At 44.7% G+C, this 26,525-nt stretch overlaps 1 protein-coding gene across 1 annotated transcript in view; it reads right to left on the bottom strand.

Annotated features, from left to right (window-relative positions):
- Window positions 1-26,525, bottom strand: part of HMCN1 (hemicentin 1) — a 768,245-nt gene that overhangs the window by 635,088 nt on the left and 106,632 nt on the right. Inside the window, exons 11-16 of the mRNA XM_077275842.1 lie at window positions 20,402-20,677; window positions 19,975-20,116; window positions 13,187-13,314; window positions 9,853-9,966; window positions 9,608-9,766; window positions 9,343-9,525 (exon numbers count right to left, since the gene is read on the bottom strand). Of these exons, the coding sequence (XP_077131957.1) occupies window positions 9,343-9,525; window positions 9,608-9,766; window positions 9,853-9,966; window positions 13,187-13,314; window positions 19,975-20,116; window positions 20,402-20,677 (1,002 nt within the window). The remainder of the gene's footprint in view (window positions 1-9,342; window positions 9,526-9,607; window positions 9,767-9,852; window positions 9,967-13,186; window positions 13,315-19,974; window positions 20,117-20,401; window positions 20,678-26,525) is intronic.

Here is a 26,525-nt window from a genome sequence, read left to right as displayed (position 1 = left end):
CAAAGGAAAGTTCCACCTACCGGACGGTTTAACGCTGTGAGGGGACACATTTCATAACTGTTAGGTTCCGCATGTGCAAGGACCATAATTAAAAGAGCTAAGTTTACCTTTTCCATCATTAGTGCTGTACACAATGGCTCTTTCAGCTACAAACGCCTGGGGGGGGGGGGGTTAAAGGTTTCCTTTCAACTTGCTCGAGTGCAGGCTTCGGCCTACACTCCGCTCCCCCTGCTCCTCCTGCTGACCCTGGGCTCCAACACCGCCAGTTGGGGCCCGGTACTGCTAGCTGCACAGAGAAAAACACCTCGCCAATGTGTCAGTGGGGTCCAGCACCGCCAGCTGTTCCCCTGCTGTGTAGCCGGCAACGTGTCCTGCAAAAGTCACGCAGACACAACACACCCAAAGCTGCCGCCTGTGCAGGCTTCGGCCTACACTCCCCTCCCCCTGCTCCTCCTCCTCCTGCTCCTCCTCCTGCTGTCCCTGGGCTCTAACACACCGCCAGTTTTTGCCCAGATGTGCTAGCTGCACAGAGAAAAACACCAGCCAATGTGTCAGTGGGGTCCAGCACCGCCAGCTGTTCCCCTGCTGTGCAGCCGGCAACGTGTCCTGCAAAAGCCACGCAGACACAAGAACTGAAATTGAAGGGAACCTGTCCCCCCTCCCCCAGGCGTTTTTACGTTATCCAGCCACCTTGTACAGCGGTAATGCTGCATGTGTGCAAGGTGGCTCAGAAACGTATTCTCCTCGCACATGTGGAACTGAAAACACGTCTGCAATGTGTCCTCTGTGTGACCATTTAACCGTCCCGGTGGTGTGACTTTCCTTTGTAATGACACGCTGCAACCCCCTTGGTAGCGCTGCCCGTCTTCTGGCATCATGGTTTGGCTGCCTGCGCCTCTGCGGCCGCCCTGACCCACACAACGCCCCTCGGTGTCTTATTTATTGGGACTGCGAGGGTGTGATTGATGGGCAGGATCAGTGCATCAGTTCGCCTGTCCCTCCTCTCCTTCCGCCTTCTTCGGACTGTGCGGCTTCATGGCCGTGGCATGCGATAAGGGATCAGATGACGCCGCATAGTCTGAAGCGGGTGTAAGAACCCAAGCGAGAGGCGAACATATGTACTGCGCCAGGCCATGAATCCCAGCCCCGCAGTGTTTAAACTATGTCAATACACTGCGGGGCTGTGATTCATGGGCATCGCGAACCGCACCGGCCAACATTAAATGAGGTCAGAAGATGGGCAGCGCTAACGGCGCTAGGCCAGGGGATAACACGACAGCGCAGACTCCTGTACAGCAAATAACAACGCTCGGGAGGCTGCACCCAGCACCAAGGTGGGATTCTTGACACCTGTGCTGCGTCTCATTACAAAGGGAACTCTCGCCTCCATTACACAGTTTGACTGTCTAAAGGGCTGAATGTTATACGTGTTCCATTCAGCGTGTGCAAGGAGAAAAATTACAAGAGCAACCTTTGACTTGCGCAGCACTGCTGCTGCATAAGCTGTGGCTCTTCTACTTTGTAACCCCTGAGGGGGGGTTAAAGGTGACTTTTGAAATCGGTTCAATTAGGCTTCGGCCTACACTCTGCTCCACCTGCAGAGCCCGGGCTCCAACAACGCTAGTTGCTGTCCGGAAGTGCTGGCTGCACAGAGCCAAACACCTCGCCAATGTGTCAGTGGGGTCCAGCACCGCCAGCTGTTCCCCTGCTGTGTAGCCGGCAACGTGTCCTGCAAAAGTCACGCAGACACAACACACCCAAAGCTGCCGCCTGTGCAGGCTTCGGCCTACACTCCCCTCCCCCTGCTCCTCCTCCTCCTGCTCCTCCTCCTGCTGTCCCTGGGCTCTAACACACCGCCAGTTTTTGCCCAGATGTGCTAGCTGCACAGAGAAAAACACCAGCCAATGTGTCAGTGGGGTCCAGCACCGCCAGCTGTTCCCCTGCTGTGCAGCCGGCAACGTGTCCTGCAAAAGCCACGCAGACACAAGAACTGAAATTGAAGGGAACCTGTCCCCCCTCCCCCAGGCGTTTTTACGTTATCCAGCCACCTTGTACAGCGGTAATGCTGCATGTGTGCAAGGTGGCTCAGAAACGTATTCTCCTCGCACATGTGGAACTGAAAACACGTCTGCAATGTGTCCTCTGTGTGACCATTTAACCGTCCCGGTGGTGTGACTTTCCTTTGTAATGACACGCTGCAACCCCCTTGGTAGCGCTGCCCGTCTTCTGGCATCATGGTTTGGCTGCCTGCGCCTCTGCGGCCGCCCTGACCCACACAACGCCCCTCGGTGTCTTATTTATTGGGACTGCGAGGGTGTGATTGATGGGCAGGATCAGTGCATCAGTTCGCCTGTCCCTCCTCTCCTTCCGCCTTCTTCGGACTGTGCGGCTTCATGGCCGTGGCATGCGATAAGGGATCAGATGACGCCGCATAGTCTGAAGCGGGTGTAAGAACCCAAGCGAGAGGCGAACATATGTACTGCGCCAGGCCATGAATCCCAGCCCCGCAGTGTTTAAACTATGTCAATACACTGCGGGGCTGTGATTCATGGGCATCGCGAACCGCACCGGCCAACATTAAATGAGGTCAGAAGATGGGCAGCGCTAACGGCGCTAGGCCAGGGGATAACACGACAGCGCAGACTCCTGTACAGCAAATAACAACGCTCGGGAGGCTGCACCCAGCACCAAGGTGGGATTCTTGACACCTGTGCTGCGTCTCATTACAAAGGGAACTCTCGCCTCCATTACACAGTTTGACTGTCTAAAGGGCTGAATGTTATACGTGTTCCATTCAGCGTGTGCAAGGAGAAAAATTACAAGAGCAACCTTTGACTTGCGCAGCACTGCTGCTGCATAAGCTGTGGCTCTTCTACTTTGTAACCCCTGAGGGGGGGTTAAAGGTGACTTTTGAAATCGGTTCAATTAGGCTTCGGCCTACACTCTGCTCCACCTGCAGAGCCCGGGCTCCAACAACGCTAGTTGCTGTCCGGAAGTGCTGGCTGCACAGAGCCAAACACCTCGCCAATGTGTCAGTGGGGTCCAGCACCGCCAGCTGTTCCCCTGCTGTGTAGCCGGCAACGTGTCCTGCAAAAGTCACGCAGACACAACACACCCAAAGCTGCCGCCTGTGCAGGCTTCGGCCTACACTCCCCTCCCCCTGCTCCTCCTCCTCCTGCTCCTCCTCCTGCTGTCCCTGGGCTCTAACACACCGCCAGTTTTTGCCCAGATGTGCTAGCTGCACAGAGAAAAACACCAGCCAATGTGTCAGTGGGGTCCAGCACCGCCAGCTGTTCCCCTGCTGTGCAGCCGGCAACGTGTCCTGCAAAAGCCACGCAGACACAAGAACTGAAATTGAAGGGAACCTGTCCCCCCTCCCCCAGGCGTTTTTACGTTATCCAGCCACCTTGTACAGCGGTAATGCTGCATGTGTGCAAGGTGGCTCAGAAACGTATTCTCCTCGCACATGTGGAACTGAAAACACGTCTGCAATGTGTCCTCTGTGTGACCATTTAACCGTCCCGGTGGTGTGACTTTCCTTTGTAATGACACGCTGCAACCCCCTTGGTAGCGCTGCCCGTCTTCTGGCATCATGGTTTGGCTGCCTGCGCCTCTGCGGCCGCCCTGACCCACACAACGCCCCTCGGTGTCTTATTTATTGGGACTGCGAGGGTGTGATTGATGGGCAGGATCAGTGCATCAGTTCGCCTGTCCCTCCTCTCCTTCCGCCTTCTTCGGACTGTGCGGCTTCATGGCCGTGGCATGCGATAAGGGATCAGATGACGCCGCATAGTCTGAAGCGGGTGTAAGAACCCAAGCGAGAGGCGAACATATGTACTGCGCCAGGCCATGAATCCCAGCCCCGCAGTGTTTAAACTATGTCAATACACTGCGGGGCTGTGATTCATGGGCATCGCGAACCGCACCGGCCAACATTAAATGAGGTCAGAAGATGGGCAGCGCTAACGGCGCTAGGCCAGGGGATAACACGACAGCGCAGACTCCTGTACAGCAAATAACAACGCTCGGGAGGCTGCACCCAGCACCAAGGTGGGATTCTTGACACCTGTGCTGCGTCTCATTACAAAGGGAACTCTCGCCTCCATTACACAGTTTGACTGTCTAAAGGGCTGAATGTTATACGTGTTCCATTCAGCGTGTGCAAGGAGAAAAATTACAAGAGCAACCTTTGACTTGCGCAGCACTGCTGCTGCATAAGCTGTGGCTCTTCTACTTTGTAACCCCTGAGGGGGGGTTAAAGGTGACTTTTGAAATCGGTTCAATTAGGCTTCGGCCTACACTCTGCTCCACCTGCAGAGCCCGGGCTCCAACAACGCTAGTTGCTGTCCGGAAGTGCTGGCTGCACAGAGCCAAACACCTCGCCAATGTGTCAGTGGGGTCCAGCACCGCCAGCTGTTCCCCTGCTGTGTAGCCGGCAACGTGTCCTGCAAAAGTCACGCAGACACAACACACCCAAAGCTGCCGCCTGTGCAGGCTTCGGCCTACACTCCCCTCCCCCTGCTCCTCCTCCTCCTGCTCCTCCTCCTGCTGTCCCTGGGCTCTAACACACCGCCAGTTTTTGCCCAGATGTGCTAGCTGCACAGAGAAAAACACCAGCCAATGTGTCAGTGGGGTCCAGCACCGCCAGCTGTTCCCCTGCTGTGCAGCCGGCAACGTGTCCTGCAAAAGCCACGCAGACACAAGAACTGAAATTGAAGGGAACCTGTCCCCCCTCCCCCAGGCGTTTTTACGTTATCCAGCCACCTTGTACAGCGGTAATGCTGCATGTGTGCAAGGTGGCTCAGAAACGTATTCTCCTCGCACATGTGGAACTGAAAACACGTCTGCAATGTGTCCTCTGTGTGACCATTTAACCGTCCCGGTGGTGTGACTTTCCTTTGTAATGACACGCTGCAACCCCCTTGGTAGCGCTGCCCGTCTTCTGGCATCATGGTTTGGCTGCCTGCGCCTCTGCGGCCGCCCTGACCCACACAACGCCCCTCGGTGTCTTATTTATTGGGACTGCGAGGGTGTGATTGATGGGCAGGATCAGTGCATCAGTTCGCCTGTCCCTCCTCTCCTTCCGCCTTCTTCGGACTGTGCGGCTTCATGGCCGTGGCATGCGATAAGGGATCAGATGACGCCGCATAGTCTGAAGCGGGTGTAAGAACCCAAGCGAGAGGCGAACATATGTACTGCGCCAGGCCATGAATCCCAGCCCCGCAGTGTTTAAACTATGTCAATACACTGCGGGGCTGTGATTCATGGGCATCGCGAACCGCACCGGCCAACATTAAATGAGGTCAGAAGATGGGCAGCGCTAACGGCGCTAGGCCAGGGGATAACACGACAGCGCAGACTCCTGTACAGCAAATAACAACGCTCGGGAGGCTGCACCCAGCACCAAGGTGGGATTCTTGACACCTGTGCTGCGTCTCATTACAAAGGGAACTCTCGCCTCCATTACACAGTTTGACTGTCTAAAGGGCTGAATGTTATACGTGTTCCATTCAGCGTGTGCAAGGAGAAAAATTACAAGAGCAACCTTTGACTTGCGCAGCACTGCTGCTGCATAAGCTGTGGCTCTTCTACTTTGTAACCCCTGAGGGGGGGTTAAAGGTGACTTTTGAAATCGGTTCAATTAGGCTTCGGCCTACACTCTGCTCCACCTGCAGAGCCCGGGCTCCAACAACGCTAGTTGCTGTCCGGAAGTGCTGGCTGCACAGAGCCAAACACCTCGCCAATGTGTCAGTGGGGTCCAGCACCGCCAGCTGTTCCCCTGCTGTGTAGCCGGCAACGTGTCCTGCAAAAGTCACGCAGACACAACACACCCAAAGCTGCCGCCTGTGCAGGCTTCGGCCTACACTCCCCTCCCCCTGCTCCTCCTCCTCCTGCTCCTCCTCCTGCTGTCCCTGGGCTCTAACACACCGCCAGTTTTTGCCCAGATGTGCTAGCTGCACAGAGAAAAACACCAGCCAATGTGTCAGTGGGGTCCAGCACCGCCAGCTGTTCCCCTGCTGTGCAGCCGGCAACGTGTCCTGCAAAAGCCACGCAGACACAAGAACTGAAATTGAAGGGAACCTGTCCCCCCTCCCCCAGGCGTTTTTACGTTATCCAGCCACCTTGTACAGCGGTAATGCTGCATGTGTGCAAGGTGGCTCAGAAACGTATTCTCCTCGCACATGTGGAACTGAAAACACGTCTGCAATGTGTCCTCTGTGTGACCATTTAACCGTCCCGGTGGTGTGACTTTCCTTTGTAATGACACGCTGCAACCCCCTTGGTAGCGCTGCCCGTCTTCTGGCATCATGGTTTGGCTGCCTGCGCCTCTGCGGCCGCCCTGACCCACACAACGCCCCTCGGTGTCTTATTTATTGGGACTGCGAGGGTGTGATTGATGGGCAGGATCAGTGCATCAGTTCGCCTGTCCCTCCTCTCCTTCCGCCTTCTTCGGACTGTGCGGCTTCATGGCCGTGGCATGCGATAAGGGATCAGATGACGCCGCATAGTCTGAAGCGGGTGTAAGAACCCAAGCGAGAGGCGAACATATGTACTGCGCCAGGCCATGAATCCCAGCCCCGCAGTGTTTAAACTATGTCAATACACTGCGGGGCTGTGATTCATGGGCATCGCGAACCGCACCGGCCAACATTAAATGAGGTCAGAAGATGGGCAGCGCTAACGGCGCTAGGCCAGGGGATAACACGACAGCGCAGACTCCTGTACAGCAAATAACAACGCTCAGGAGGCTGCACCCAGCACCAAGGTGGGATTCTTGACATCTGTGCTGCGTCTCATTACAAAGGGAACTCGCGCCTCCAACACAGTTTGACTGTATAAAGGGCTAAATGTTATACGTGTTTCATTCAGCGTGTGCAAGGAGCGAAATTAAAAGAGCAACCTTTGACTTGTGCAGCACTACTGCTGCATAAGCTGTGGCTCTTCTACTTTCTAACCCCTGAGGGGGGGTTAAAGGTTACCTTTGAAATTGGTTCAAGTAGGCTTCGGCCTACACTCTGCTCCCCCTGCAGAGCCCGGGCTACAACACCGCTCGTTGCTGTCCGGAAGTGCTGGCTGCACAGAGCCAAACACCTCGCCAATGTGTCAGTGGGGTCCAGCACCGCCAGCTGTTCCCCTGCTGTGCAGCCGGCAACGTGTCCTGCAAAAGCCACGCAGACACTTGCTCTTGTACCTTCTGCTCCACATCCTGGTTCCAGTACCGTCAGCTGGTTCCGGGCAGAGCCTTTGGCTTAGGTGCCTCCCTCTGGGTATCCGAGTTCCACCAACGTCAGGTGGTCCTTGGTAGTGCTTTCAGGCACGGGTACCTCCTGCTTAGTAACCGGGTTCCAGTAACGTCAGCTGGTCCTCGGTAGTTCCATTGGCTCTTGGACCTTCGGCTACCCATCCGGGTTCCAGCACCGTCAGCTGGTTCTCGGCAGTGTCTTTTGCTCTTGTACCTTCTGCTCCCCATCCTGGTTCCAGTACCGTCAGCTGGTTCCGGGCAGAGCCTTTGGCTTAGGTGCCTCCCTCTGGGTATCCGAGTTCCACCAACGTCAGGTGGTCCTTGGTAGTGCTTTCAGGCACGGGTACCTCCTGCTTAGTAACCGGGTTCCAGTAACGTCAGCTGGTCCTCGGTAGTTCCATTGGCTCTTGGACCTTCGGGTAGCCATCCGAGTTCCAGTTCCATCAGCTGGTTCTCGGCATTTTCTCAGCCTTCTTGTACCTTCTGCTACATTTCCAAGTTCAAGAGACTAAACACGATGACCCGGAAGAACACCCCTAAGATGACGACGACACCAGAGACGACAACCACCGTGATGACGACGACCCTGGAGACGATGACCCTGAAGACCACCCCGATGACGACGACCCCGGAGACCACCCCGATGACGACGACCCCGGAGACGACGACCCTGGAGACGACGACGACCTGGAAGACCGAGAAGCAGAAGAACAAGAGGCTGCAGAACAAAGAGCAGAAGGACATTAAGCATAACACAAAATATCAGAGCAAAAAAATATTATGTAAATTATAAGCAGAAGAAGACTAAGCAGTGTATGGGGGTGAGTCCGTTCCTCCTCGTGGTGCCCCTGGATAAAGCCTGATGCTGCAGGCCAAACTGAACGCGGACAAATGTAACTGGTTTGTGACAGGCAGAACGGAAGGTGTAATCTTCAAACTTTTATAGATAACAACTACGGGAATGCCTGTCACAAATAAGAATATGATGAAGAAGTTGAATATGATGAAGATAATAGTAAAATAAAAAGAATATGAACAATGTAACCCAAAAAATAATAGGTAGAAGATGAAGAAGAAGATGAATAAGGTGAAGAAGTTGATGTCAAAGAGCTGATGATGAGGATAATTAAGAAGAAAGCGTGGGAGAAGTAAAAAAGAAGGTGAAGGGCGTGGAAGTAGTGAAACATCAATATCTGACATAAAAAAAAAAAAAAATAACATAGTCAAATTCTTTCTAACGCCGAACTTCATAAAAAAAAATAAAAAATCCTGCTATTCTATTACATTGGGCTAAACCTCTGTCCCTTTAATATCTCCGCCACGTCCCCCAATACATCCTACATTATTCTTAGTTGTTTTCCTTCATGTAGAATGAACCTACAAGTTTATTAAGGGTTTATTTTAATTCCGATATTTTCGTCCCATTGACTTGCATTGGGATCGGGTATCGGTATCGGATTGGATCCGATATTTTGACGGTATCGGCCGATACTTTCCGATACCGATACTTTCCGATATCGGAAAGTATCGCTCAACACTAACTGTAACTGAATACAGATTGTCATATTTTCTTTTTGAAGAATGAAATGTTGATGATTCTCTTGTAGATTTATTGTTGAAAAATAGTTTTACAAAGATATGTTTATTGTGATTGTTTTGGCATCACTACTTTGCTTTAGTAGGTCAGTCTGTGACTCACTGTTATTGTTTTTGTCTTCTATAATATAAGTCATGGGTTTGTGTCCCTATAGGAGCAAGCTAAAAACAGAGGCTGAGAATAAATTAAATATATGGACTCATCTACTGAATACAAACAGTGGACCCTTCCCCAAAATGTGCTGTGTGGGTGCGTCTGCATTGGGCGTCAGCAGCATTCTGGACTGTAAATGGAAAGGCTGCCCTGGGCTGGGCAGATGATACAACTGCCAATCACTTTCTTCTGAGAAACCACTCCTCACCCGCTTCTGCTGTCCTGTGTCTGCCAGGTTATCTAGACTGTTACATACCAGGGAAACACGATGCTCATGCACCAGTTTTGGACCCGTGCCCTTTTCTGTATTACTCTTCCCCCTTTTGCTATAGCCTGCATTAAGACTTACTGTTGATCTGTAGTTTGCCGGTTTTCTGGTTGTACATCAGAGGCTTGGAAGTTGGTGATGTGATATTTAGTTTTTTCCAGCTTATTTTTGGTTCTGGAATCCCTTGGGCAGTGCAGGACAACGTTACATCTGATCCTATATCTGTTGATATGTCGTCTGGAATCTGAATGAACACGGGTGCCGCTGGAAGAAAGTTGCCATGTATTATTACTAATTAAGGAATATAAAAGTATTGTATGAGACTCAATAACATTCATGAACTTACAACCAACATTGAGTGACACTTGGCCACTTGCTTTTCCTGCTTCATTAGATGCCACACAGGTGTAATCTCCGGCATCTGTATACTTTGTATTTTTAATTGTCAAAGTTCCGAGATGGCTTTCAATAGACATTAATGATGATGCACTTATTTGTAAATCGCCTGAATGAAACAGTATTTAAGAAACATTAAAATAACTCGAGCCTACAACATAGTGTAATGTGGGAATGCGCTAAGCTCACCAGTACCTTTAAACCAGTCTATATGAGGCTGTGGGACGCCAGTAGCTTTACATTCCATGGTCGTTTCTGTATTAACTGCAACCATCATTTCTTTCTTATGGACTGTCACAACTGGCGCCTCTGGGAAACAATGGCAATTGTATAATATGGTAATTAACATAGGATTCACTCAACAGAGATGTCACAAATATCAGAAAAAATATAAATGAATAATACAAATGATTAATCCATTACAAAATAAAACATTCAGTGTATGAATAGAGGAGTGGTGTGTACACAGCCACATCATGACATTGGACAATTAGGATCATTCCTCTCCAAAGCTACAAGTCCATACAGTAAAATATGAACATATTAATAAAGTAGCTAATCAGCTTTGTTGTTCCTCACTAAATTGTAACAAGGCTTTATACAACTATGAAAGTGAAAAAAAGTTAGTTGCTGAAAAAAGTAGAGGCAAAAATTAAAAAGAAAAAATAAATAGTCTAATCATTAGGCCCTTTTCATGCTCGCTCAGTTATTAAAGCTTTATCCCCTTCACCACATGGCCAATTTCCATTTTCATGTGTTCGTTTTCTCCTCCTCCTACTCCAAGAGCCATACGTTTTTATGCTTTTGTCCACGTAGAGCTTGCTTTTTGCTGAATTCTTGTACTTGTGAATGACATCGTTCATTTTACCAAATAGTGTAAAGGAAAAAAAAAACAAGTGTGGTGAAAATGCAAAAAAAAACAATTATTCCATTGTTTATTTAAGTTGTATTTACAACATACATTGTGTGATATAGAAAAAACTTGACAGTATGATTCTCCTCATCGGTATGATTATGTCATAGAGTCGTAAAATGTTAGACTTGGAAGGGACTTCCAGGGTCATCGTGTCCAACCCCCTGCTCAATGCAGGATTCACTAAATCATCTCAGACAGATCTCTGTCCAGCCTCTGAAGACTTCCATTGAAGGAGAACTCACCACCTCTTGTGGTAGCCCGTTCCACTCATTGATCACCTTCACTGTCAAAAAGGTTTTTTTTTTTATATCTAATCTGTATCTTCTCCCTTTCAGTTTCATCCCATTGCTTCTCGTGTTTCCATGTGCAAATGAGAATAATGATGATCCTCCTGCACTGTGACATTCCTTCACAAATTGTGCTCATTATATGATATGTCTGTCAATGGTCATTAAGGGGGTTAATGTAAAAACAAAAGTAAAGAAATAAAGTACACAGATTTGGTATCGCCACATCTGTGACGACCCAACCTATAAACCTGTCTCACTAGTTAACCAGTTCTGTGAACCCCATAAAGAAAAAAAATGTGACAAAAAAATATGCTTTTTCATGATACAACCAAACAAAAAGTAGAGTAAAACGTGATCAAAAAGTTGAATGTAAATATAAATATTTGAAAATGTCATCTTGTCCTGCAAAAATGTCAGTCTAAAAATAAAAAAGCTATAGCTCTCAGAATATTGATTTGCAAAAACAATTTTTTTTTAATTAAATTATTTTTATTGTGTAAAAACTGCAAAACATTAAAAAATTACATAAATGTGGGATCGCTGTAATCGTATTGACCTTGAAGTATAAAGCTGCCTTATGAGACTGTGAATGGCATAAAAAACAATAATTCCTATATGGTTGGCTTTTGTTCATTCTGCCTCTCAAAAATCATAATACAATTAAATAAAAAAAATTATGCAGTCAAAAATGGTACCAATAAAAACGTCAACCCGTCCCACAAAAAAAAAGCCCTCACATGACTCTGTAAGCAGAAATATAGAAAGATTATATCTTTCAAAGTATGACAATGCAAAAACATTTTTGTTACAACGATACCACAATTATATATATTTTTTTATGTTGAGCTACTATAACACACTGGAAAAAAAAAAGTTTTATAGTGTGTTACAGTAGCCAAACATAAATATATATTATATATAAATGTGGTATTCACACCAACCCAAAATATAAAGTTATATACTTATACCACATGAGGAATGGTGTAAAAATAAAAGCAATCCTTCAACTGCTGTTGATTTGTTCATTCTGCCTCAGAAAGATGGAAGCAAGGCTCGGCTCTCATTTATCCTGCGCCTTACAGTGAGTGCTTACATCGGGTTTCCATTTAAATCTCTGAAATATGTGATTCAGGCTGAAACCTCGACAGAAGATTCATGATAACGAGGCAGATGGAGACATTGTGGATTCTGCCTGGCCTATGATCTTGGGGTTTCTGTCTTTTTAATTATGCATAAAAGTGTGTTCTGCCACAGTTTTGTGCACCTCTGAAAAGAAAAACACCACTGAACAGAGGTCAGATGGACTCCAGAGTAACTCTGTTCCCTCATTATAGTGAATGGACCCGTCGGGGGTGTTCATCCCAATCACTTCATTCGAAGATTTAGATGGAAAACCTGATGTAATTGCTAACCCAGAACACAGGATAAATGTGATGCAAAATGTTATGTAAAATGTTTCCAATAAAAGCTTCAACTCAATAGACAAAAAAGCAAGTCCCCACTCAGGTCTGTCATCTGTCAATGGAAATATAGGGGTCTTCTACATTACTGCAAGCAAAAACGCTCTTGAAAAGGGCTATTTCTCCTTGCTCCCTAAAGAAATATAGAAAATTTTGCACTCCCAAATCCTAATGCCCCTTTCCCTTCTGAGCACTCCAGTATTCCTAAACCATATTTAGCATCCACATGTTTGGCATTTCTGTAGCGATGAGAGCCCAAATACTTTACGGGGTGCATGTATCCAGAAGCTTGAGCAGGGCACAATGTACTGGGTACTACAATATACTGGCACTACAGTGTACTAGGCACTGCGATGCAGAGGCATAACAATGGCAGATTTGCAGTTTTTACTCAGCAAATTCCACTGCTGCTTGTTTTTGGAAAACACCCATGGAGTCAAAATAGTCACTACACCTGTAGATAAATTCCCAGAGGGGTGTAATTTCCAAAATGGGGTCACTTGACGGGGAATTCTGCTCCTCTGGCACTTAGTGGCGCTGTATATGGAGTCCATAAACTACTGTACGATAATTAGTTATCCAAAAGTCAAATATAGCTCCTTCCCTCCCATCTCACTGTTTTGCTACACAGTACTGCATAAGCACATATGGGGTACAGCAACAATCAGCAGAAATTGTGTGACTAGCTTCTTACACTGTACGTAACTGTTGCGTAGCCCAAATACAGCAGCTAATCAAACTTTATAGTTTCTGATTCTGACCTCAGCCAAATTGTGTTGACCAGTCACATATTGTATTTTAATGATCAGTTTATTTTACATGTCATTGAAACAAATGCATTTCCCTGCACCCTTCATACGTACCAATGTAGACAAGAACCGATGACTGCCTATCAGTTCCAGCAGCATTTGCTGCTAGACATGTATAAACTCCAGAGTCTTTCTCCATTGCATTTTTTATAAAAAATGTCCCATCCTGTGTTAATATGTATCTGCCATAATGAAATAAAAGGTTGCAGTAAAAGAAAATGCAATATAATAATAAAACAATATATAAAATAAAGGCATTCTTTTTGAAGAATTTTAGTGACAAACGTTGATAACAAATTCAGTAATGTAATATGTAATCATGAGAATCAGTGCCCAAACCTACTCATGCTTACAATAATGGAACTGCAGGTTATTTGGCCTTTTTTGCTTTTACACACCCTTAACCAAACAATTTAATTTTTTTTAGTGATTATTAAATACATATGATATCTTTTACATGTATTATTTTCTGTTAGCAACGACATAACTTCTTTAACGTATCTCTGGACCTGACATATCCCAACATGTATAGTGGGATCTGTTAATCTAACATGAAAAAAATGTATGTATTTGACAGATGCCCTGCTTTATGCCATCCATCACCCCATCACCCTAGGCTCCTTGTGTTAAAAAAAAGTATATGTGACCATACATTATTTAGCAAATAGCGCAAAATTGTACTGAAATACTGGATTGCTGTGATGGATAATATCTGTGTGTAATACATCAGCCAACAATTACCCATAGGTTCCCATATTTAAAATAATATAATAAAATGTAATATAATAAACTGGATAAACATGCTCCTACATGTATGGGTATACATACTGTCTATATATACAGCTCTGGCAAAAATTAAGAGACCACCACATCAGAACCCTGTCAAGGGCAGCCCAATCTCCAGACCTGAACCCCACTGAAAACCTATGGAATGTAATCAAGAGGAAGATGGATAGTCACAAGCCATCAAACAAAGAAGAACTGCTTAAATGTTTGTGTCAGGAGCAGTGTGAAAGACTGGTGGAAAGCATGCCAAGACACATGAAAGCTGTGATTAAAAATCATGGTTATTCCACAAAATATTGATTTCTGAACTCTTCCTGAGTTAAAACATTAGTATTGTTGTTTCTAAATGATTATGAACTTGTTTTCTTTGCATTATTTGAGGTCTGAAAGCACTGTTTTTTTTTTTATTTTGACCATTTTTCTTTGTCATAAAAAAAGTACAAAATTTATTGCTTGGAAATTCGGAGACGTTGTCAGAAGTGCAGCGGTCTCTTAATTTTTGCCAGAGCTTTATATGTATATTTATATCTATAGCGTTAAATACGTATTGAACACATCATCAATTTTCAAAGTAAATATACTTGTAAAGGTGCTATTGGCATGAAATTCTCACCAGATGTCAGTAACAACCCATCCAATCCACTCAGGCAAAGAAATCAATCATTAGATATCCATGAATTAAGTTGTGTAATAGTGAGAAATGACACGGGGAAAATGTGTTGAACAGATGATGAAATAGAGGTGCAAAAAGCCATGAAGCCATGGGAAATCATTACACCAGCTGAAATCTATAAGTAATTAGAAAGCAATGCTGTCACTTAGTGAAAATTAATATCAGCTGGTTCAACTACTAGCCTATAGAAAGGTGTATTATTACTAAGGTGCTACACAAGAGACATCTCATGATGGGTACAACCATGAAGGTGTCTCAAGACCTTTGCAACATTATTGCTGCAAAACATACTGATGGCATTGGTTACAAAATAATTTCTAAACTACCGAAGGTTCCAGCAAGCACTGATGGGTTCATAATCTGGATGTGTAAAAAAACATAATTTCACCATAAACAGGCCATGACCAGGTGATCTCTGCAAGACTTCAGAAAGAGGAGTGGAAAGAATTATCAGAAGAGTTGTTCATGAGCCAAAGACCACCTGAGGAGAGCTACAGAAAGTCCTGGAATCAGCAGGTACAAATTGCACTGCATATCGCCCAAAAAATAACATACCAACTGTGATGTTTGTAGGTGGGAATACAATTATGTGCAGCTGTTTTCAGCATAAAGCACTGGCAAACTTCAAACAGTTGACAGTTGAGGGAAGAATGAATGGACAAATGTACCGAGACATTCTTGATAAAAATCTGCTGCCATCTATCAGGATGATGCAGATGAGATGAGGTTGAACATTTCAGTAAGACAATGATCCCAAACACACAGCCAAGGAAACTCTCACTTAGTTTAAAAGAAAGAAAATAAAGCTGCTAGAATGGGCCAGCCAATCACCTGACCTGAGACTACCGTAGTTTCTCCATGCAGGAGACATCTTGAAACTGTTATCACTAATAAAGGCTGTTGTACAAAGTATTGAATACATTTCAATAAGCGTATTCAATACTTTTCCATTTGTCATTATTACACAACTTAATTTATGGACATATATAGTTTGATTTCTTTGCCTGTGTAGATTTGATGGGTTGTTACCAACATCTGGTGAGAATTTCATGTCAATAGCACCTTTAGAATTATATTTACTTAGAAAATTTGTACTTTTTTCACCAGCTGTATGTGTAATTTATATATCTTTTTATTGGATGATGCAAGATTGTATTGAATTGTCATCATTACAAATAGTCACAACAAACTTAAAACAATTGAAGAAACTTTAAAGGAGTTGGCCACAAGTTTATTTTTACAAATATGTTGGAGGTAAGATTTTTTAGAGCAGCTTTCTTCACAGACTTTCCTATAAATAAAATGTAGCTGAGGAAGTGGTATGGTTACACGTCAGACTTTTCTATCCGTCTCCTCCAACTGAAAGACAGTTTTCAAATGGAGGAGGCTGATGGACAGATGTGATGATCACTTAGCCATGCCGCTTTATTGACTATCATTTTGAGAATAGCAATGCTGTGCAGTCTATGAGCTAGGATGTTCTAACAATTTAGTGGCATTTCATAAAGCAGAAGAATTTGTCAAACACATATATTAGTAAGTGCTACAAAATCATGTTTCCACCCATTTGTTAAAATAAAGTAGACAATTTTTTAAAGAAACACTCCCATCTCTATTTTTTGTATTTTTTAGTAAATGTGTATATGTGTATGTACTGTGGTGTGAGCATATTAGTATACAGTGCTTGCCTAACTACGTCTTCTCCAGTATCCAGCGCCATTCTTCTCCTCTTCTTAGTGACATCACCGCATTTCAGAGTATCCGGCTCACTCTATAATTTATGGGTGAGCAGAAAGTCTCATTTACAATTTAAGCTTGTGAAGCATCATTCTGACACTCTATAGTCTTAAATTGTAAAAGCCACTTCTGAGTTACGCACAGCGCAGTGTAACCTGGAAAGTCTGCAGATGGGTGACATCATTGAGAAGCGGAGCACAACAGCACTGCACACCGGAGAGAGCAGCAGTAGGTGATTATATTGATACACTCACACTTCATTACATGCACATACAGTCATGGCCGAAAGTGTTGACACACCCCTGAAGTTGTTCCAGAGAATGAAATATTTCTCTCATAAAATTATTGCAATTACAATTTTGTTGCTATAGACATGTTTATTTACTCTGTCTGCACTGAAATAACACAAAAAAAAAATTGGAAAAAGGCTAATAGGACATAATTTCACACAAACCCCCCAAAATGGCACCCTCAACTTAATATTTGTTTGGCCACCCTTTGGAATAAATAACTGCAATCCATCGCTTCCTATATCAACAAGCTACTTACACCTCTCAAATGCAATTTTGGACCACTTGTCTTTTGAAAACTGCTTTAGATCACTTATATTTGAAGGGTGCCTTCTCCCAACAGCAATTTTAAGATTTCTCCACAGGTGTTCAATGGGATTTAGATCCAGACTCCTTGCTGGGCACCTCAGAACTCTAAAAGAGTAGGTATTTCAGCTCACCCTTGTAGATAGATTCCTTGTGGTCCGAGGGAGATCCGAGCACGGAAAGAGCGTCTCTGCCCAACGCTAAAAACTTGTGTATGAAGAAAAAGAAGGAATCCAGCTCCGGAATTAAAATTGAGAAAATTTAATTCAACATTTTAAAATTAGAAAGCTGCTTACAGATGACCAACAGATTACTGGAAAGAACAGCCATGAACAGCAGTTCATGGCTGTTCTTTACCAATAATCTGTTGGTCATCTGTAAGCAGCTTTCTAAATTTAAAATGTTGAAATACGTTTTCTCAATTACAATTCCGGAGCTGGATTCCTTCTTTTTCTTCACACACCTCAGAACTCTCCAGCACTTTGTTTCCATCCATTTCAGTGTGGTTCTTTAAGTATGTTTGGGGTCATTGTTCTGCTGGATGACCCATGACCGAGGACATAAACCCAAAGCTTTATGACATGGGGTAGTACATTGCGACCCAAAATCCTTTGGTAATTTTCAGATTTCATGATGTCTTGCACACTGACAAGGTAGATAGTGCCAGAAGCAGCTAAACAACCCCAAAACATTTTTGAACCTTCACCATATTTGAATAAATATTGTGTTCTTTTCTTTGTAGGTCTCATTCCATTTTCGTTAAACAGCAGAATGATGTGCTTTATCAAAAAGCACTATTTTGGTCTCATCTGTCCAGAAGATGCTTTCCCAGAACTGCAGGCTAGCTTTTTATGTGTCTGTGTCGGGTCCTCCTGCCACAGTGTTTAATTTCATTCTTATGTTGATTGATAGTACGCGTTGACACGGATGCACCCTGAGCCTGCAAGACAGCTAGAGTTTCTTTGGAACTTGATTGGGGCTGCTTATCCACCATCCGAAGTATCATGCATTGTAACTTTTCATACATTTTTCTCTGCATTCCACATCCAGAGAGATCAGCTACAGTGCCATGGGTTGTAAATTTCTTGATTATGTTGCGCACCGTAGACAAAGGAACATCAAGATCTCTGGAGATGGACTTGCAACCTTGAGATTGTTAATATTGTTCAACAATTTTGGTCCTCAGACAGTTCTCTTCTCTTTCTGTTCTCCTTACTTAGTCTTGCACACTCAGACACACAATGCAAAGATGGAGTTATCTGGTTTCAGGTGTGATTTTTATATTGCCCACACCTGTTACTTGCCACAGGTGAGTTTGAAAGAGCATCACATGCTTGAAACAAAGTTGTTTACCCACAATTTTGAAAAGGTGCCAACAAATTTGTTTAGCTCATTTTGGGGGTTTTCTGTGAAATTATGTCCAATTTGCCTTTTTTTCTCAGTTATACACGCATATAACAAAACATGTGTAATTGCAATCATTTTCTGGGAGAAATACTTCATTTTCTGTAGTAGTTTCAAGCGTACCAATACTTTTGACCATGACTGTACACACATTTACTGAAAAAATATATAGAAGAGAGTGCTTCTGTAAGGGTAAATATGAACACAAATGGTAAAAGAGTGAAGATGATAAATATAATATACTGTATGAGACAAATTGACTAATACCAAATAGTTCTGCTCAGGACTAAGAGCGGTCTGCTCGAAACGCGTTGATATTTTCCTTCATTCCGCCCCGCTTCCCTTTCTTCCCTCTTATATTTAATCTCTCACTGTGATTTTTCCATTTTAAAATGTATTATTAAAAGTTATGTTTTAGCCCTATTATACAAGGCGGATGCTGGAACTCCCTCCCTTTTTTTGTCTATTGCCCAGCTGTCAGGCTGGAGCCCGTGCACCGCATACCGTGATGGAGGCTACAATTCCACACTTGGTGAGCTGAATAATCCTCTCCCCTTCCCTGTGTTTTTCTTTGTAAAAGTAAGTACTGTTTTACACATTGACCCTACATTTTCTATTTTTCCTCTGGATAGATAGACAGTTATACTGATGGTTCAATAAATATGTGGGTAGATCGAGCGATACCGTCATGGCCAAAAGTGTTGGCACCCGTGAAATTGTTCCAGAAAATGAAGTATTTCTTCCAGAATATTATTCCAATTATACATGTTTTGCTATACATTCCTTTGCATATATTGGAATAACACAAAAAAACTGAGGAAAAAAAGGCAAACTGGACATAATTTCACACCAAACCTCAAGAATGGGACGTAAAAAATTGTGGGTACCCTCAACTTAATATTTGATTAAATAACAGCAATCAGTCTCTTCCTTTAACCATCAACAAGCTTCTTTAACCTCTCAACTGGAATTTTGGACCACTCTTCTTTTAAAAAATACTCCAGGTCTCTCATGTTTGAGGGGCGCCTTCTCTCAACAGCAATTTTAAGATCTCTCCACAAGTGTTCAATGGGAATTAGATCCAGACTCCTTGCTGGCCACTTCAGAACTCTCCAGTGCTTTTTTCCATCCATTTTGTGATGCTTCTTGAAGTATGTTTGGGGTTATTGTCCTGCTAGAAGACCCATGACCTAAGATGCAGACCCGGCTTTCTGACACCGGTCACTACATTGTGACACAAAATCCTTTGGTAAGCTTCAGATTTCATGATACCACAAAAGGAAATAAACATGTGTATAACAAAACATGTGTAGTTGCAATACCTTTATGGGAGAAATACTTCATTTTCTGGAACAATTTAAAGTGTGCCAACTTGAGATGCATGAACCCGAACTGTAAAGTTCGGGGTTCATACCTGATGAACGCCAAACATGGAGTTTTGGTACCCAAACCGAACTTCTGACTAAAGTTCAGTTGAACCTGACGAACCTGAACATCCATGGGTTTGTTCCTCCCCAATACTTTCAGCCTTGACTGTAGATAGATGGATAGAAAGACAGACAGAGCACTTGTTATGTGGTCTAAACAATTACTGCATATCTAAAAATGGCTCTAAAAATGTCAACCTTCATAAACCACAATCGTACCTTGTAGAGAATCTGACAAAGATGTCGTTGTGAGTCCAGACTAACTGTGGGACAGGATATCCTGTTACAAAGCATTTTAGTTTAATACCAGATCCTTTGGTAAACGGTACATTTTTGGGATCAACAATAACTTTCGGTGGATCTACAACGAAAACAATGGGAGGACTGTGAATTGAATGATTTCATATAAATACTGTTATGGGCTTGTCTGGGATTAAAAAAAGGGTCTGTTCTTTTTCCTGTAACAGTGCCATGATTGTTTGGGGTTTGTGTCTGGTACTGCAGCTCAGCCCATTTAGCTTGGTGGCAGGTGTTGGCACTGTTACTTTGCAGCACTCAGGTAATGAGTTTGAATCTAAAAAATGACAATAAGTGCAGTAAGTTCTTTTCATGTTTGGGTGTATGTGTGTGAACACAACACAAGTACCTTGTACAATAAGATATGATGTAACTGTAGTAGTTCCACCTTCATTAGATGCAGAACAGACATATTCTCCAGCATCACTGATGTTTGCACTCATTATCTTAAGAGAGTTGTCACTTAACACTTGAATCCCAGGAGCATTGACCAGTCTTAGATCATGGGCTTGTCTCCACCACGTTAAATTGTAATGAACTGTACTAATCACATCACAAGATAATGTAGCCTCTGCTCCAATGATGACTGTAATGTTACTTGATGATTTAAGTACAGGAGGGGGTTCTACAAAGCACACAAAAAGGAGAAAATTGTAATTTATACAGTACATCCATAGAAATACAGTTACATATAGTTAGTTACACAGGTAATATGATAGAAAGAAGACACATGTCCATTAGGTTCAACGTAGGGATGGAAAAGGCTAAAGGGAAGGTTTTTAAGTAAATCCATAATGCATGGTGAAAACTATTTTAGAAAGAAGTATCCAGACAATAACAAATTGTGAATGAAACTGAACAGTAAAAGAGAAAATAGGCATAAAAGAGAAAGTAATAAATATAATTGTCAGGACTCTAAACATTTTTTACCTTTTGTGCATTACTGCCCTTTTCCAACATGGCGTCTTTGGTCTCATGTGCACTTGTCTTCCTGCTATAAAACTCCACCCCAGCCTTCAGTCTGTGCTAGATTATTCTGCTTTGCATCCAGCTCCTGATTACTCCCTGGCCTTGCACCTGCACCTGCTCCTGTGAACCTGTGTTGGAGATCCTGCCACTCTGCTCTGAGTTCCTGCTGCATACACCAGTGTTCAGTAATCCTCCTTCATCTGCTGCTCGTGTTACTTCCATCTGCATTTGCTGGACATGTAAGCTGTTTCTGCTCTGCAAAACCTGAGACTATTAACCAGGCCTCCCTGGTTGAGCTAAGATATGATCTGAACTGCCTAATAGCATATCTATCTGTGTCTGGACTAAGTCAAGGATCTATTCATGTCAAGTTTCCTCAAGAATAACTGTGCTTCATAGACTTTCTGTTGGTTTGCATCTACCTCTGAAGTTTCCTATTGACTGCTAAGCTGCGTTTTTTATTTGCACCAAGTGTTGTGGACTTGAGTTTCTCTCTGCACCTGTTTGAATCACCGTGTGATAATATAAACTTTACCACTTATAAAACTGTGTCCTGTTGTCTTGTTCCACTCAAAGAGTCTCCTGAATTATCCCCTATAATTATTACAATAATTAAAATTAGCAAAAAAACAAATTAGTGCTCAGCCAAATATAGGGGCAGTCATTACCTCCAAATGTATACTCCAAAAAGGCCCCCCTCTTCATGACTAATGGCCGCCACATTATGCCAAAGCATGATTTATCACACCAGACTACCTTCTTTCATTCCTCCATTACCCAGTTAAGATGCTTGCATGCCCGTGATAGGTCCTTTGAGTAGTAGCAAAGGTCAGCGTGGGCATCCTGATTAGTCCGTGTCTACACAGCCCCATACACTGCACGCTGCTTTGCACCGTGTATTCTGACGTCTTTTTACCAAAGCTGGGATCACACTAGATGGTTAGACTGTGTTGCTCACACACATCAATGATACTAAAGTGCCCATGACTGTCATTAGTTCACCAGAGATCCTTTCTTGGTCCATTTTTGGTAGCAGAGCAAGGACAGCAGCACACAGGGGGATGAAGGCGTAGCACCCCAACAGGCAGGAAGATGCAGTGTGGTGGCCGCAGACATTCCACGCAACACCAACATGATGGAAGTTGCCAGTCCAACTGTAAGGTCTTCCTGAGTCTGGTTGTTTTATAAAGACTCTGCCGATAACCACAAACAGGTCATTTGCACCTCCTGCCATGCCCGCATCAGCAGGGGTAGCAAACTACCAGCCTGACCACCACCAGCATGATCAGGCACATGGCAGCAAAGCACCCGACTTTGTGGGCTGAACCACAGGCATCAGAAACAGTGTCTGCGGGTAATACCACTCCTTCTTTCACTGTTGTGCGTGAAAAACAATCCCCTGTCCACTGTGCATGTGAAAATGCCTCCTGCCCTGCACCTGCCATTACCCAGACTCTATATCACCGGAAACAATCAGATACCAGCGTCTCATATTAAATTATTCACCGAGAAAGAAGACACTATATTTTCAGATAATCAATAACTAATAATAAAACTTAACCTTTAATTAATATCGATAAAATTCAAACAACAATCACGACCTAAAAACAAGTATGGCTGCAAACAAAGATACAGGGTGCTCAATCTCCCTAAAGGGCTTACCTATCTGGTCCCTACCTCACAGCAGAGGTTGGCACCCTAATGATCCTTCGCAATGGCGCCCCTGCTCAACGTAGGCTGCCCTATCTGTCCCTAATAGGCCCTATCGTGCAGAAGATAGTACCAACAACATGCAGCAGTCCATACACTACAGACAGCACAACAAAAAAACTTGAGCAAAAAAGATGTAGTATGGTGTACCTATGAGTATATAGTACAGTACATCAATCACTTTCATATATATATGAATAGCGTGGGTCAATGGCCACATGGAGATATAAAGAGTATGGTAAGCGCGCTTACTGCAAGGCTGATACAGTCCCGCAGATTTTGGATGGACATTGTTCCCCACTGTGCCTGAGGCAGGATTGCTCCTACAGATCATCCCCTGATAGCATACAGATAAGTTCTTTAGACCCTAAAATAATACGAGTATGTCTCCTGATGAACCTATATGGGGAAACGCGTCGAGCTAAACATACTTATGGGCTGAACATGCTTGCTAATATGAAGAGCTAAACATACTTATGGGCTGCTAATGTGAATTAGTCCATTTGGAGAGTTGTTACTGAGCATTTTTTATGTATTTGTATTGCACTATTGCACTATTTTCTGCACTTTACCCTGCTGTGCACTTTATCTGATATTTTTTTGAGTTAATTAATTAGCTTTGTACCTTGGTATATGGTATAGGTATTGTTTAGGGACAGTCGACTGGAGCGGGGGCGCCATCTGCGCAGGTATCTAGGGCGCCAACCCCCGCAGATAGGCTGTTTATCCTTAGGTACAGTGTAGGGGTATTAGTCATCTAGTTGCAGAATGGGCCGGACTTTATGTGCAATTTTGAAGTGTTATAAACACGATCAGCACATATCCCCGTCTTTTTGTATGGTGTACATATATATATGAAAGTGATTGATGTACTGTACTATATACTCATAGGTACACCATACTACATCTTTTTTGCTCAAGTTTTTTTGTTGTGCTGTCTGTAGTGTATGGACTGCTGCATGTTGTTGGTACTATCTTCTGCACGATAGGGCCTATTAGGGACAGATAGGGCAGCCTACGTTGAGCAGGGGCGCCATTGCGAAGGATCATTAGGGTGCCAACCTCTGCTGTGACGTAGGGACCAGATAGGTAAGCCCTTTAGGGAGATTGAGCACCCTGTATCTTTGTTTGCAGCCATACATGTTTTTAGGTCGTGATTGTTGTTTGAATTTTATCGATATTAATTAAAGGTTAAGTTTTATTATTAGTTATTGATTATCTGAAAATATAGTGTCTCCTTTCTCGGTGAATACATTACCCAGACTCAACTAGCACCATCATCGAGCATGTCCACGTCTTTGTCCCAGCGCAGCCTTCAGTTGTCCATACCACAGTCATTGGAACGCAAGCGGAAGTACGCCTCCAACGTCCCACAGGCCACAGTACTTCACAAATTTCTCGTCTGTTTGCGCTCAAAATGTTGCCTTTAAGGCTCGTACAGATGGAAGCTTTATGAAACCTGATGGCGGCGGCCATCCCAAGGTATTCAGTCCCCAGCCGCCACTATTTCTCCCATTGTGTTGTCCCAGCATTACACAAGCACAAGTCCCACAACATTAGCCGTGGCCTTAACAATGCTGTTACTGGGAAAGTCCACCTAACCATGGGCACGTGGACAAGTGCTTGTGGCCAGGGAGAGTACATCTCACTGATGGCACACTGGGATAACACAGTGGAAGCCGGGACCCAGTCAGACCTTGGGATGGTGCACATCCTCCCAACTCCGAGGATTGCGGGCCCTACACCAATCTGGGTTGCTCCCACAGTCTACAGCTCCTGCATCTCCTCTTCTGCCTCCTCTTCAGCCTCCATCTCCGAAAGTAGCACATCAGTCACAAGCTGGAAGCACTGCAGCACTGCCTCAGACAAGTGCCAACAGGCTGTGCTGAAGCTAATCTGCTTATGTAACCAACTGCACAATGATGAAGAGTCGTGGACAGCTCTGAGAGAGTAGTCAAATCTGTGGCTGACACTGCTGAACCTACAGCCAGGCATGGTTGGGTGTGACAATGGCTGGAACCTGGTGGTGGCTCTGAAGTGAGGCGAGATGACACACGTGCCTTGCCTGGCCCATGTGCTTAGCCTCGTGGTTCAGCGTTCTCTAAAAACCTACCCAGAGCTGCCGGATCAGCTTTTGAAAGTACGTCGACTGTGTGCCCATGTTAGAAAGTCAGCTACAGCTTCAGCCGCCCTGGCCGTGCTTCAGCAGCACTTGCATCTTTCGGCTTACCGACTGGTGTGTCATGTCCCCATGCGTTGGAACTCTACACTGCATATGTTGGAAAGGATTTGTGAGCAGAAGAGGGCAGTTGTTGACTACCAGCATCAACAAAGACATAGGTATTCAGTTCAGACTCCACACATAAGACCTCAGGAGTAGACATGGATGTCAGACATCTGTACCATCCTGCAAAACTTTGAGGAGTCCACCAAGATGGTGAGCGGCGATGACGCCATAATTAGCATCACCATCCCACTTCTTTGCATTCTGAAAAGCTCTCTGCTCACAGTGAAAGAGGATGCATTGCAGGCGGAGCACAAGGACATGGAGCAAGGAACCATGCAGGGTGATTACACACAGCCCAGCCTCATGTCATCCCAACATGGATTGGTTGACAATGAGGAAGAGGAGGAAGAACAGGAGCCACTTTCATTGTGTATAGATGGTACTACAAGCACAACTGTCATACCGTCTGAACAGCATGGATGGCGTGAGTACAGGGAGGAGGACAACTTGGTCACTTGTCCTGTTGTTGAGGACACGGAAGGCTTTACTGTTTCCAGTCTGGCACGCACTTCTTCCAGAGGCAGACGTGTACTAAAATGGTGCAGTACCAGAGGGCCATTGTTGCGGAATTATTAAAACAATTCCCATCTGAAAACGCTGGTGGCAGACGTCACAGTGCGTTGGACAACCAAGGAGTACAGGCGAGAGAGACACAACTCCAATCCAGCAGTGGCAGGGCAACACTGGCAAAGTTCTGGGACAGTTTTCTCAGACACTCCCATGGCCCTGGCTCAGAGGCACTGGGCAATGTCACAAGGAATGGAATGTTTGGGAAGATGGTGAGGGAGTAGCCTGCTGACCGTACCAACGTCCTCTGTGATTCCTCTGTGCCTTTTAATTATTGGGTATCCGAGCTGGACACATGGCATGAACTGGCTCTCTATGCTTTGGAGGTCCTGGCCTGCCCTGCCGCTAGCGTTTTGTCAGAGTGGGTTTTTAGTGCCGTTAGTGGAATTATAACAGATAAGCGCATTCGCCTGTCAAATGAAAATGCAGACTGGCTAACTCTTATAAAAATGAACAAGGGCTGGATTGGGCAAGACTTCTGTACACCACCAAATGACAGTGAAACATAACCTTCAATACAGTGTCTTTTTGGGAGGTGTATTCCCATGCACCTCTTCACACCCACACATGGGTATAGGCTTCCTGATTTTGGCTATTTTGTGTTCTCCTCCTCCTTCTCCTCATCCTTATCATCCACCACCACTAAAACACCAGGGTGAACGTGTTCTGTGATGCTACAGCCAGTCTATTTTTTTCAAGGGTGTCTATGAGGCCCGTAAAAAAAATTTTTTTAAATGTACCCCCATGGGAAAATGTTTGTCAGCCCTTAAACTTAGAGTATGGGCATTCCAAGTATCGGAAACCCACTCCTTTAAATTGGGAAAACATTCATAGGAGGATATCCTCCATGTCTCTTCAGACACCACCTATCAGGGCAAACTATCAGGAAAAACTGCCAGGTGGCACTCCCGAGCGGTTTCTGCTGCCCTGACAGTGAGAA

The sequence above is a fragment of the Ranitomeya variabilis genome, chromosome 8 (genome assembly GCF_051348905.1).
Source record: "Ranitomeya variabilis isolate aRanVar5 chromosome 8, aRanVar5.hap1, whole genome shotgun sequence".
Taxonomy (NCBI): Eukaryota; Metazoa; Chordata; class Amphibia; order Anura; family Dendrobatidae; genus Ranitomeya; species Ranitomeya variabilis.
Note: the sequence above shows the minus strand (reverse complement) of the source record. Positions and strands in the feature narration are given on the sequence as shown.